The sequence below is a fragment of the Morone saxatilis genome, unplaced genomic scaffold (genome assembly GCF_004916995.1).
Source record: "Morone saxatilis isolate NCDOM2014 unplaced genomic scaffold, NCSU_SB_2.0 Contig8, whole genome shotgun sequence".
Taxonomy (NCBI): Eukaryota; Metazoa; Chordata; class Actinopteri; family Moronidae; genus Morone; species Morone saxatilis.
Window position 1 is genome coordinate 867,146 of NW_023340257.1, and position 14,276 is coordinate 881,421.

Consider the following 14,276-nt stretch of genomic DNA (forward strand, 5'->3'; position numbering starts at 1 on the left):
CATATGTTCAAAGGTTGTCGACGCGAGGACTCAGCTCCTCACATCTACTCCGTGGCTCAGTCGGCCTACCGCAACCTGCTCACCACGCGGCAGGATCAGTCCATCGTGCTGCTGGGCAAGTCTGGCAGCGGCAAGACCACCAACTGCCAGCACTTGGTCCAGTACTTGGTCTCCATCGCTGGGAGCACGGGCAAAATCTTCTCAGGTGAGCCTGCAGAGTCGTTGAAAATATATGAATAGATACAATAGACTGATAGTAGTCTGTGGAAGATATGACATTTAGTTGTAAAGGACTTTCAAAACACAGTGGAAACATTATTTTTAAGCGTCAACACCCCCGACGAAATGACTCGTTTCACTATCAGAATTTGATCCAATCAGTCGGATAACATTTAAAAAGTCTAGAAGATTTGCACGAGTAAATAATTGAATCTTCCTTCAAGTTAGCAGAAGGCTAAACTAAAAATTAGAGGCTCAGCCAGTGGGAGATCCTGGTAATTTGTCAAACTTTTTTGGCTTTATTGGCCACTGAGCAGCTTCCATTTCAATACATTCAAACAAATAAATAAATAAAAAACAAATAGCTGCTGACTTCACATTGCTAACTCTATTTGCTACTCTGCAACTTAAATTTTCCAATGAGTTTGACACTGCATGCCAGAAGAGGGTGGCATATGCATGTGCTGTATATATATTTATATTTTCTGTTTCATTTATTATTCTAGTTTATGAGCAGGAACAGCTAAATATAGTGTATTTAAACAAATATTTTATTTACCAGATTTATTTGCAGAATAGCAGCAGTTCTGCTTAGGTGACAGGCATGTGATGTGCATTGTTTTTGAAAATATGATATACAGTCTTTAGGAGTATATGATTCAACTTTTTCCCATGGCCTAGTGTTAAAAAAGCAAACAGCAATTGCAAACAATCCTAAAATGGAATTACAATACATATTTGATCGGCACCCCAAGTATCATAATCATACCGAATCATGAGATCAGCATATTGTTCTAGCAACTAGCAAACTGCAAATGTATTATTGTTAAATTGTCTATAATATGGCCCCCAATTTTCTAAATTTCACTTTGACTCAAATAAACATATGTGTGACAATACGGAAAATAAACCAACAGTTTATCTAAACCACTTTATTTGGAGGCAAAACTGAAACAGAACACAGCAGAGATGTCACCATTGATCTCCCACTGCGCAGGAAAACTGTGTGCGCCCAACTATGGCAAAGTTGAAGCAGGAAGTGGGTCTATCAACTGTGGTAGATGTTTACAGCAGACAATTTGGGTGATAACTTTAATGTTTGCCTTTGTTTTCTCTTCCAAAATGAAGAACTTATGGCTCAATTTGCAATAAACTGGAGTTATCTGTTAATGACAGTCTTTGTTCCCCATGCCAAATCAGAAGTGATCCAGTTGGTCATGAAATTCAGGTGGAGACACTAAGAAACCCTCCTGACAGCAGTGACAGTGAGGGCTCAGTAAAACCCGTACTGTGCACAGTTACTGACTGAGTTTGATTTAAATTCTTTTAAATAAGATGTCACAGTTAAACTCAGCACATTGTCATCTGGTAGTGGACCTGTGTAGGAGCAAGCTGTCTTAGAAACAGTTGTTGGATTGTTTGAAGTACAGCAGTACATTTCCATATGCACCCACAGTAAGAGCGGCTGTTGTTGTTGGCTTTGTTCTTCTCAGTTTATGATCAGTACTGTGTTTAATTACCTGCTGCAGACTCATTAGCATCACAGTTGTCTCTGATGTAATTTATAAGAGAAGGTTCTGTCTATGCGCTGGAACTTTATGATGCTTTGTCATATTGTATTGATTGTGAAAAACACTATTTTTAATTAATAGTTTATATGCCAAGATTCGTGACAGTAGTCTTTTCTTAACTACTTGAGAAATTAAAAACAACCCTGTCTATTTACATTTTTTATTTTCTTAATTTGTTTGCCTCAAGAACCCTGCAAGCATTTTTAATTTATTTAAGTAACTTTTTACTGCTTTTCACTTTTAGAAAACGTTGTGCTGTGATGTTGAATGTTACAGGAACTGTAATAAACACAAATGCAGATCCCACTGTTCTGCTTGCATTAAATAAGTCAACTTTTTAAACTCTTTTATGCATATGCTGTGTTCTTTATACTATGACAGTTGTGTTTTGAATTGCAATATAGCACCATGCTTACAGTATTGCAGTATATTATATCGTGACCTCTGTATCATGATACGTATCTTATAGCCAGATTCTTGCCACATACAGCCCTACTCAAGGATGTAATATGTTGCATTAACTGCTCAAGTATTAACTGAATTATGGATTAGACAATTAATTTTGTTTGGGTGATGCAGCTGAGAAATGGCAGGCCGTCTACACCATCCTGGAGGCTTTTGGCAACAGCTCCACGTCTATGAACACCAACGCCAGCCGCTTCTCCCACGTAGTGTCCCTCGACTTTGACCAGGCCGGGCAGGTGGCCTCCGCCTCCATCCAGGTAGCGCACACACAATGTATACACAGTCACAGTGGAAATAGATGAGCACACAGCTGCCCTCAGAATGCCTTCATTTCATACATACAATACTAATACCTGTGCTATTAGTTTAAACATACTACTTAAACAGCCTTAACCAGGCTGAGCATCTCTATAGAGGCCGGATGTCTCTATATGACCTACATAAACAAACAAGACCATCAAAGAGAAGACTGTAGATTCCCCTTGAAATCAATGAAACAAAGCGGGGAAAACACTACCACTCTTGTCCACAGGGGCCGTCAGAATCAACAGAAAAAGGAAAATACCTTGTAGGAGCTTTACATTTCAACAGTTCGAAACTAACATCAAAACTAACAGAAAGCAAATAGTTTCAGAGATAAAAGTTTGCAGAATAAAACTGAGACTTCACTCATACCTCCATGTACCGTGCTGTGTTTATCCACAGCAGCCTCCGTCTGACTCCTGTTGTCTCTTTCTGTAGACGATGCTGCTGGAGAAACTGAGGGTGAGCCGACGACCTGAGGCAGAGTCCACTTTTAACGTCTTTTACTACATGATGGCCGGAGCCGACAACAGCCTGAGGTGATTTCCTCTTGCAGCATTTGAATGAAGTATTCAAATAAATTTTAAACTTTTTAAACTTTTGTTTCTTGATTTTGGTTTTTAAATTCCAGGAAAACTTGTTTTGATGATTATAGTTCTGATTTGAGCATCACAGTTCATGTGTTCTAGTCGTTCCAGGCCAGTTGGTGTCGTGGGGGTCAGTAGTAGGTCAATAGTTTACTGTAAAGAGCAGGAAAATTAGATTTTGGCTTTTCAATCATAGTCATTTTGCATCACAAATGACAGGTAGTCTGGGATAAACTAAAAAAAGACAGTGAATTTCAGTGAAACGTGTCAGCGTTCTGGTTCCAGCATCTTGCCTCTCTCGTCCTCTCTCTTAGAACGGAGCTGCACTTTAACCACTTGGCTGAGAATAGTGCTTTTGGGATCCTACCACAGTCGAAGGTAACCACACCAGATTATTTACCTGACATGTGTCTGTTAGCAGGGTTTCATTTCACATGGTCTCTCTGTATTATAACCCAACCAAGACAGGATTTTTAAGGCTGATACCGATATTGGAGAGTTTTAAAAATCATAATCATTATTAATTTCTTTATACAACTCACAACAAACATTTTTGATAAGAAGAAATTAGTCAGTTAAGTTTGATCTGATATCATCTCCTTCAGCCTGAGGACAAGCAGCGAGCCTCGCAGCAGTTCACCAAGCTGCAGGCAGCCATGAAGGTGCTGGGCATCTCTGGTGAAGAGCAGAAGGCCCTCTGGCTCATCCTGGGGGCCGTTTACCACTTGGGGGCCGCAGGAGCCACTAAAGGTAGGACTGACCGAAGAAAACAAAAGCTTCTTATACCAAAATATTTCTTCTTGATCAGCAAGTTTAGGACCTTAAAGCCGGGCTGGACCCACTCCTCCTCCATAAAAGAGGCGGTTTTGTTGTGTGTGTTCTCATCTTATGTCAAATAAGCCCACGACACAATCTCCAAAACCATGCATTCCTTTTGCCAAACCAATAACTTAAGACTAATCTTGGTTTATCATTTGAGTGTGAATAAATATGAACTAAAGAAATACATGTCTTTAACAAAATAGATACATATCCTCTCCTTTGTCTGTCTCTAAAACATATCCCAGAAGCTGAGCTCAGCTCTCATTTTCATCTCCTGTATTGGACCATGTTCAGTTTAAGTTGAGGACTGTGATGCCAGTCACTGTGTCACATCCCCTTTCATTAAATGACCCAGTGTGGCATTTTCCACAGATGGGAAATGGAAGGAAAAACCCGACAGCACTGTAAAATCCATTAACTCCCATGCTGCAAGACTTTTAATTAAATAAACAGTTGAAAGATATTGGTCATTAGTGCTCACTTCACCATCCATTAAGCTTGTCGGGGAAAAATGTGGACCTCTTGCTTTGTGCAGAGGAGGTTTAGATCAACTGAGGATTTTAGAGATGTTTGAATTGGTAAGAGCTGCATGTTCAGTCTGTGATAGACCTTTCTAAAAATAAATGCTTTAGAAAATGGAGCCAGATAAGCAAATACTGTTCATGCAGATACAGACACATCAATGCAGTAGTGACCCTTCAGGTCAGTGACAATTGGTCAGTTCTCAGTAAATTACATGCAGGGGGAGACACAGTAATATATGATGTAAAATATAATGTCATCCAATTCAATAGCCATGTGATGAATATTACTTTGGTGAGGACCACAGTGTTAGATTTTGCCAGAAAGGCTTTTGTTTAAGGTTATATATTCCCTTCTCACTGGATGTTGCAGCAGAGCAACAGCATCTCAGACCAAAACAATGGGACAGAAATTAAATAATATACTTCACAAATACATTAGTCTCCCTGAACTATTTCGATTAGTGGTGTGATTTGGGTCTGGATTCAGCCCGCCATGATTAGCGCTTAGCAGTTTATATTTCAATTCAATTCGTTAATTTTATTTTTGTTAGCGCCAAATTCATATAACAGAAGTTAGTCTCGAGGACCACTTTTCATAATAGAGCAGGTTCTAAGACCTGATACTCTCTTATTAACAAGGGTATATCATAGTAGCCCAACATGTCCAAGCGTATAAAACTGCTTCTTGTTTAAATGAGAAACTCTAGGACAGTACCCGGCTCTAGTATGGTGGTCGTATGCCCTTCGTAATAGAGAATATTCATTCAGAAACGGGGTGCTTAATTTTAGCCTGATACACATACATAGCTTCTCTTTGGGTACAATATGCGACTGTTCGATTGATGTGCATCCAGCTCATAAGTTGTTGTTGTTTGTTTACTGGACCAGTACTGTGTTGTCATCCTCTGGTGTCTGATCTCTTAGGATGTGATGGATAAGGATTGGCCTATCAGAGATTGAGAGCTCTTTGTATTGACCATTGTATTAACAGCCGAATATCACTGATCAGACTCTCCACCAGACAGTTGAGTCTATAGGATCTATAAATTGCGTCATATATTACACTCGCTATTTCTACTGGTTAGTCTCAGCTTCTATAGGCACTGCACGGGCCATCAGCGTATGGGGAAACTAGATACTGATCTTATTATTTGACTGATGTTAGCGGGTAGGGATAAGCTTCCCACTATTGACAAATAAATTAATAGTGAGTTCATGATACGCTTACTCATAACTGGTGAGCTCATTTTGTATCTGAACTTTTACAATCAAATCCGATTTCGAGCAGATGTAATTGCATAAAATATTAATCTGACTATTTGATTTCCTGAGCTTCAGTTTGCCTTATTTTCTTACCCATTGGAGGATGTTCTTGTACTTTTTTATTGTGTTGAAGAGGATCTATGACACTCATACAGATGCTCATATTGAGAATTTAAAATAAACCTGGTCTAAAAGCTGTGGCTAACTAGTTATATATGACAGATAGGAATCATCAACCCTTTCATGATTTAATGTGTTCATTATTCTTTATTAAGACATTGGGATATTGGATAAATTCTACTAGCAAGAAGTGAATATGAACTGAGTCATAGCTTTTTTCACATCATTACGATGTGATTAAGGTATCTTGCTCAGACAGTACACCTAACCGTGGATCGCCCTATGCAAGTTGTGTAAGAACCTGTGTCACTGTAATAATATTATGATGTATTGAGGCCAGGAGTTTGACCGGGGTATAGCAGGAGTTATTGTTTGATCCGGGATAGCAGGAGTGGGATGCACGGGTATAGCCAAGTGAAGATTGGGGATGACCCGCGTAGATTAAAGAGGATATAGCAGGAGTTGACCGGTATAGACCAGGGTGGCCCAAGACAAAGTTGACACAACACTTGACAGAACACTCAAAAAACACTGCACATTTTCCACATTTACGAACAAAGAGCAAAGTGAGAAAGCGTGAAACAGACATAAACCTCTGACGTCACTCTGCTGTAGCTTTACATGGCTAATAGTTGTTGCTGCTATACTAAAATAACAGTTGGTGTTATTATCCTGCAGTCCTATCCAACACCACCACTAACTACAGTGTCATCAACAGAGACCATAGAGTTGAATTAACATGACTCTGAAACTGTGTCAACAACAACTTTGCAAATCGTTTCATACTTAGTGGGCAGTGGAACGAAGAGAAAAAAACAGCACTTAACTCTTGTTTACGTTGTAAATACAACTTAGCCAATCTCCAATCACCTATGATAAGTTGTTGGGCAGAAGTGAGTTCTTACTCATCCTTTCTTATTCTCAAATCCCTGTCTCTGAACCCTTGGATTATTCATTTTACCCAGCAAATTGCTTCTCTGTCCTGCCAACCATGTATTCATTTCCATCACCTCATTACTTCAACATTAATGACAATGTGGCCCTGCTCAAATTAGCATAAACTGTGCAGACTTAAAGGCAAATCCTTTTCACTTAAGTAAAACATTTGACTGGAGTTGGCTTTTTACCCAGTGCCACTAGGTGTCAGACTTGACATTTGAAAGCACACTCTCTCAGTAGGCAGCATGTTGAATGTAACAGCAACTAGGACTCCAGGTTTTTAATCTCACACGTTTTTCAATTTGTAGTGTGAAGAATGCAGATTTTTTTTTTTAGATTTGAGAAGTCTTTCCACCAGATGTTGGAACCTGGCTGCAGGCTTTTGCTCCCATTCAGCCACATTACTGAGGTCCAACACTGATTGGGTTGGGTGATAAGGCCTGGTTCACAGCCAGCATTCCAGTTCATCCCAAAGGTGTTAGATGGTCAAATTATTCCAAACCAAGCAGGGGAAACCATTTCTTTATGGAGCTGGTCTCATTCAGGAGGGCATTAGCTGTGTTTCCAATTTATTTTTATGCACATTTTGAAGTATTGCATTAAAAAGTTTGATGGAATCTGCAAAATTAGATAAAACTTGAGGTGGTTTTTGCTGTTTTCTAAAAAGTGTTAATGCTTAATGGAGAAATAGTTTTTCTGAATAGGTTCTGATGTAGCCAACATTTTACTTACTGACAGTTTCCTCATCATACGTTCATGATCTCTGCACAAAGATCCGATGGAACCTTCCTCACATTAATACATGAAACTAACACAAATATCATATCAAACATTTGGATGGAAACATGGCTACGTTCATGTTTAAATAAAGTTTATTCTTGACATCGGAACAGCAGTTGACAAATCATTCTCATCCCAAATCATTGCTCAGTTACCATGGAGGTGTAAATATGCAAACATGCTGATACCAAGCTTCTAATGACCAACAGTGATCAGATAACAGATAATTTAAAATGTTTGTATTTTAAAAATTACAGACCCTGTAGTTTGTACACACCAGAGGGTAAGAAAGGGTAAGAAAGGCTAAGATGTAGTGAGCAAAGGTGGATGATTAGATATTCCATTGCTCTGATCTGGCCAAATTCAACTAACATCACTATTGTTATAATTATTATTTTTTTGTTCATTTTTTTAAATTAAACAAAACCTTGAAATACTTTAATAGAACATAAATGCTATCAATCGTTGCATGAGAATTCAAAATATTATTATTACTGACCAATAATTAACAGCCCGCCGATATAAAGTGTGCATATTCCAAGCACCTATAGCGCACCTCATTCATAATGATAATCTTAACTTAAGGTCAGTTTACTCATTACTAATGAAAAATGTGTGAAAATGGTGGAAAGCACCGTAAATAGTGAGTAAGTGGACACTGAGTAGAGGTTCTTTTGTCAAATTGTTGATTTTACCGTAGCAAAAAACAAGATGTGCAAAGTCTGAGACAGGAGATGAACAGTATCCCAGGGTTTCCCACAGGAAGTTGTTTAGCTGAGGTGGTAAACCACCCAAATCCTGATGCTTCTTATCACACAGTGTAATTATTAAATGATGGCCTAAACTATAACTGCATGAAATACAACGGCTGTTGCTGTGTGAAGTAGTGCCTCTGGTCCTTTGCCCTAAAGCTAATGTTATATTTTATGATGTTGGCTGAGGAGGTGGTTTAATTTGAGGCGGCTCACCTCTGCTATGAAACACTGCAGGAAACCCTGGTATCTGATGAGAGCACAACATGGACAAACACACACACACAATCACTTCTTGCATGGTTCTGTTGAATAATATTTGCTCCGGTGTCTAACTTCTCAGCTTGCTCTTCCAAAGCATCGTGGTGGGTTGTCAGTGTTGTATAATGCTAATGTTTATGTTTTCCTGTGACTGTGCATTGATACCATGAACTGTGTTATCTCTAACCCCCTCTCTTTACTTGCATGTTTGCATGCTGCGCCCTATCAAATGCAGACGGAGATGAAGGTAATGGAAAAACAACACACAAGTTGTTCACTGTTTTTCACTTAAATTTTTTTATTTCAGAGCCTCTCTTGTTTGTATTTTCTGTCTTAATGCCTTTATCATCCCTTCCAGGCCTTAAGTCATTAGCATTTTTATTGTTTCTGCTCCTCCTCCCCCTCCTCTCTTCATCTCCTTCTCTCTCGTGTTTTTGTGTTTCCCTCATGACGATCCTCCCCGGTGTCTGTCTCACCTTTTTCTGTTCCGTGAGATAAAAATCACAGGGATCAGAACTTTGGTGTCCCTTTAAACTGCTCTCTGTGATGCCACCCCATGTCGGCCACATTCAGCTCCCAAGCTGCTGTCACACTACAACACATTCTCAAAAGCAAAGTAAAGCTTGTTCATTCTCTAGTCAGTGTTTTCACTTTCTTACCACACAACTCGTATTTCCAAGCTTACCCTGTGTATCCCCATGAAGTTTGTGCTTGGCAGAGGCTCCTGTTGATTCTTTGGCTCTGTGTCTAAGCTTTTTGATTGGCTGGCTGTGCAGGCTGTCATGTTGCCTTGGTTCGTTCTAACACATTGGCTTTGAATTGCCTCCAGACCAAATGGAGATGCACTCCTCATACAGACATTCATGCAAACACAGACTGAGTCAGGACATGATCAACAGTGATTAGCAATCTAAATCTGAGTCGTTCAGTTTGTTTTCAGTCTGCTCTCCACCACATATCTCAGAAAAAAACAGTTTTAGCTTTTTATTATATATAGCTTTTATTTTATTTTTTCAAATGCCTGCAGTGGCAACAAGTGACTACAGGGTGATGTTGACATTTCTTAGGGTTTCTGTTTTCTCTCTTTCGTATTACACTTATGCAAGTTTTCTAAGGATTATTTTTTTTAACTATCTAGACTTTTAATACCTAGTATCGGTTAACCTCCAAAAACTGGATCCTATGCTTCCCATAATGTAGCTAAATCACAATTTTTGCACTGTTTTGTAAATGCCCACAGCTTTAAAACTCCAAACCCCCAGTTTGTAACCCAGTCTTTCTGCTATATGTGTAGACTCAGCCCAAATAGTCAACTGACGTTATTTGAGTAATTTTCTGTCTGAGCAGGAGGAAACGCAGATGAACGTAATCCACTAAAAACACTGAGGGTGCTTCTGGCTGGAGTTAAGACCTTCTGTAGTCTCTACTAGACTAAAACCACTGTTTCAACATCAATAACCAACTCTGGTTTGGTCTAAATAAACCCTTAATTCACAGAGTTGGATGAGAAATGGGCTGCCATGTAACGTTAGCTGGTGCTTGTTTTTGCCACTGACAGGCTAAGAGTCTGACCACATTATGGGAAAGATTCCTACAGATATGGACCCTTTTTAAAAAAAAAAAAAAAAATTATTTTACCAAAAAAAAACTAATTTCACCTCGCAGATAATACACTTAATAAACACACTTTCACATTCAGACTCACCAGAAACAGAATAAAACTTCCCGAAGCCATCATTGTCAGAGTCTCTCCACTGTTCTAACAACAATCAGAGAATGAGTCTGACCTCATTTTTGAAACTGTATTTCTCCTGATCAGACGATGATGGGATTAATTCAATTCAATGTTATTTGTNNCAGAAGTTATCTCAGGACACTGTTAAGTGTCCTGAGATAAGTAACTACTAAGTACTACTAAGTACTACTAATAAGTAACTACTCTAGTAACTAACGTTGTAGTGTAGGCTATGTGTTTGGAATGTTCTATACAAAATGACATCATTTATCAGTCCACAGTTGAGGATGTAAGTGTAGGTGCCTGCTTTGCGGGGGCTGGGCATCCTGATGGGCTGTTAGTGAAACAATAGTACACACTCTCACAGTCTGATGAGTTTGGTACTACTGCCTACACTGCCACATAAGTTAAATTTAAAATAAATGTGCCAAAACAATGGTTTCAGGTTGTTTTTTGTAAAGATATAAACTCCCGGAATGCCAACTACATCGAATCGCTATTTTAATGACCATGTCTTTGCCTGAAAAAATTAACAATGAAGGTTAATGACAACATTCAATATGAACATTTACCTGAGAGGGTACCCTGAAGGATGGTTTAGTCTGAGAATGGTGTGGAAAAGTTTCTGATGTAATGAGTAGCTATTGGTAATGCTAGTGGAGCTAGGTAAGCAGGACTGAAAGCTGGACTACTGAGTGGGCCATGGCATTCAGATGAAACTACTTGTGAAACCAGTTCAACTAGCCATTGCAGCAGATACAGTGTAGCTCATAGGCTGGGTTACCTATCTGCTCTTTGCTTGGGTGAGAGTAGGATGTCAAGACATCAGTTATATATAGATCCTACTAACCTGACTGCACATGCTGAAAACTACTTGGAAAAAGCCCTTTTAAAAAATATTCGGCAGGTGATTAGATGAACCATGTGTCTGTCAATGTCTATCATTTCAATTCAATTCAATTTTATTTGTATAGTGCCAATTCATAACAGATATTATCTCAGGACACTTTTCAAATAGAGCAGGTCTAGACCAGACTCCATATAACATTATTTAACATTATCATGGGCACATTTCAACCAATCAGATCAACAAGCCATATAACATAGTTATAGGTTAGGATCTTACAGCCCACAATAATAATAATGCAACACAACAGAATCTTTTGTTAGACCTTGGTAAACCAGACATCTTTCAAAATCTAGTGTGTAAAAAGTCACAAACTGGAATTGGGGCAAGATGAATGGGGATTGGGCAATGCTGTTAGTGGTTGTGTTGACATTTTCTGTCAGTGGTGTATTCACATCAGTGTGGCTATAGTTAAAAAAGGCATAGTCATATAAAATGATGCAGTGTGATCATCATATTCATGATCATTTCTGTCTGTCCTCTCTACATGGATGCTGTCTGATGGCATCATGATGTACAGCACAAGAAAATCAGGCCTGTTTGTACAGTTGGAAAAATAACTAAATGTTTTGTTGATGGAAACACTCAACCACAAGTATGAATCTCAACACCTTAGCTGTCAGTTTTCACACAACTCCCACAGTCATTCCCATATCCAGATAAAATACGTTCCTCTGGTAGCAACAGAGAGAGAATATCTCTTTTGGATATACAGACCTGCCATGAGAAATGCTTATCTGGGTTACAGGATGAGCTATGGTTGATACTGAATTTGTACTTTCACAGTGTGTTTTCACTTCATGGTAGCTACAGTACTATGCAGGAGGACAGATACTACAGATAGGACTGAGATACTTATGTATCTCAGTTTAAGTACCCTTTTCACCCCCTTCATCCTCCCCCCTTCCTCCTCTTCGTCTGTCTAAACCTTTCTTTTTCAGTATCTTTCTTTCTCAGGTCCTTATTGCATATTTTCTTAGTTTTAAACACATTTTGACTTTCTTCGCAGCGGGACGTAGGCAGTTTGCCCGCCATGAATGGGCCCAGAAGGCGGCCTACCTGCTGGGCTGTACCTTGGAGGAGCTGTCCTCCTCTATCTTTAAGCACCATGCCAAAGGACTGCAGCACTCCACCTCATTCAGAGGAGGGTCGGACGAGGCCAGCCAGGGTGACAGCTCAGGTAAAAACCCAAACTTGAATCTAACCACTTTACACCTTGCATTAAAATGTGTTTTGGGTGACCACATGAAAGTACAGGTTCATGAATTACATTTTCCAAATTGACTAGAGGGAACAGATAATTAAGAATGCATTGTAGACAGTGCTTCATAAGATTTATAAAGTTTGCCTTAACTCAGCAACTCAACAAACTTGATGGATTTCTTTAAGGGGCTGATTTGCCACCACCTTGAATTACTCTCACGCATTGTTTTGCTCTGGAGGACAGGGACCTGATCTCAATGAGGATAATGAGAATGCATTAAATATTGCTGGTATAAATGCAAAGGCAAGATCGGATCGCTTATTATCCGGATAACATGTCCACAGATATAGATCACATTTTAATACTAGGTGTAAATAGGATGATTTATGATTATTATTTATTAATGTGATAACAAATACTGTGTGCCCCCCCCCCCACACACACAGAAGCAATTCAGCAAGTACCCTTGCCCTGATAAGTCTAAAATTCTGATTTAAATGAAGGATGTCCATTGAAAAAAGTGCTTTGAAGAAAACACTATCCTCATGTTGTTTTTGAAATTAGTGAAAACTACCCTAAAACAATGGGGGTCTTGATTTGAAGTTGATTTGACAGTCTTCATCTTGTCTCTGATCTGCTGTCGCCAGGCTCTAAGGTCACAGCTCTGGAGTGTTTGGAGGCCATGGCATCCGGACTCTACTCTGAGGTCTTCACTCTTGTCATCTCCCTCATTAACAGGTTAGACATCCTGATATGTTACTTTATTATTGTGATTTTATTGGGAGTTGTTTTTCTGAAGCATTCACAGTGTAGTTTCTACAGGTCATGCCTACTTTCTTCCCACTATGTGTTTGTTTTTCTTTTCCTCACTTTCATTTTATATCCCTTACTTTCATTTCATATCCCTTACTTCAACCATCTTCTTTCTCTCTTACCTTGCTTTCTCCTCATTCTTTCTTGCTCAACTTTGTGTAGAGTTCTAATCCAACTTTCTACAGTGTACTTCAACTCCAACTGTCCCGTTTCCCTCTTTCAACTCCTTTAAGGGACGTTCAGATTCTGTGTCTGAAAACTTGTGGATAATACCAGTCACGCCACTTTCATCCTTTTATCCAAGGCATTTAGGAGGTTGCACTACTGTCGTGTCTGTCATTACTAAGCAACCAAAACTAGCGAGCTGATTGACGATGATGATGAAGTTTAGCAGTAAGTCAGCACAGGCACCGTAAATCCCTTGCTTGATTTGTGAGCAGAAAAAATATTAAAGCGTTTTTGGTTTGGCTGACCTTTAAACCAGATGTTGTTAAGTCCTTGTGCAGCAAGTTCTGTGAAGGTGTTAGTTAATTAACACATGGCATGTGGTGCACGTTCAAAAAAGTTGAGAAAAACAGGCGTGGCGCAACAAATGCTTCTGGTAATACAACTCCTGTCAGAGCTTTAGCAAATGGACTCATTCCAGTGCTCACACTTCACATGACACTTCAGCTACTTTCAGTGCTTACTTCAGATGACAGTCGGCTGCCACCTCTCATTTGGTTAGCAAGTAACTGTAAAATTTTCCTCCTCAATCCACAATTTTTTTTTTTTTATGTGAATGGAAAAAAATCAAAAAACTAACTGAAGTAAACCAAACTTAAAACCAAACTAAAAGAGTGAATCAACTGTAACACTAAATGAAAGTGAACATACTGAAACCAAATCTGCAACGATAATGCAGGCAACAGTTCACAATCAATCCCAAATAAAATCGTAGTCCTCTTCTATTAGTGGAACAGGTTGAGCTGTTGTGAGGTACATGATTCCAGTGGCTGTTCCAGTGACAAC

At 39.1% G+C, this 14,276-nt stretch overlaps 1 protein-coding gene across 1 annotated transcript; it reads left to right on the top strand.

Moving 5' to 3' along the window:
* Positions 1 to 3: 3 nt before the first annotated feature.
* LOC118341467 (unconventional myosin-XVIIIa-like) lies at positions 4 to 13,512 on the top strand. Its single transcript, XM_035679722.1, has 7 exons — positions 4 to 205; positions 2,370 to 2,512; positions 2,997 to 3,097; positions 3,460 to 3,523; positions 3,751 to 3,895; positions 12,258 to 12,428; positions 13,100 to 13,512. The coding sequence occupies exons 1-7, from the start codon at positions 4 to 6 to the stop codon at positions 13,495 to 13,497; spliced, it is 1,224 nt and encodes a 407-aa protein (XP_035535615.1). The 3' UTR covers positions 13,498 to 13,512.
* The last annotated feature ends 764 nt before the right edge of the window (positions 13,513 to 14,276 follow it).

Excerpts from the sequence above, each read along its gene's own strand:
- LOC118341467 (XM_035679722.1), top strand. The coding sequence starts at position 4 with ATGTTCAAAGGTTGTCGACGCGAGGACTCAGCTCCTCACATCTACTCC. Across the intron at positions 3,098-3,459 it reads GGAGCCGACAACAGCCTGAG|AACGGAGCTGCACTTTAACC; the intron begins GTGATTTCCTCT and ends CCTCTCTCTTAG. Across the intron at positions 12,429-13,099 it reads CAGCCAGGGTGACAGCTCAG|GCTCTAAGGTCACAGCTCTG; the intron begins GTAAAAACCCAA and ends TGCTGTCGCCAG.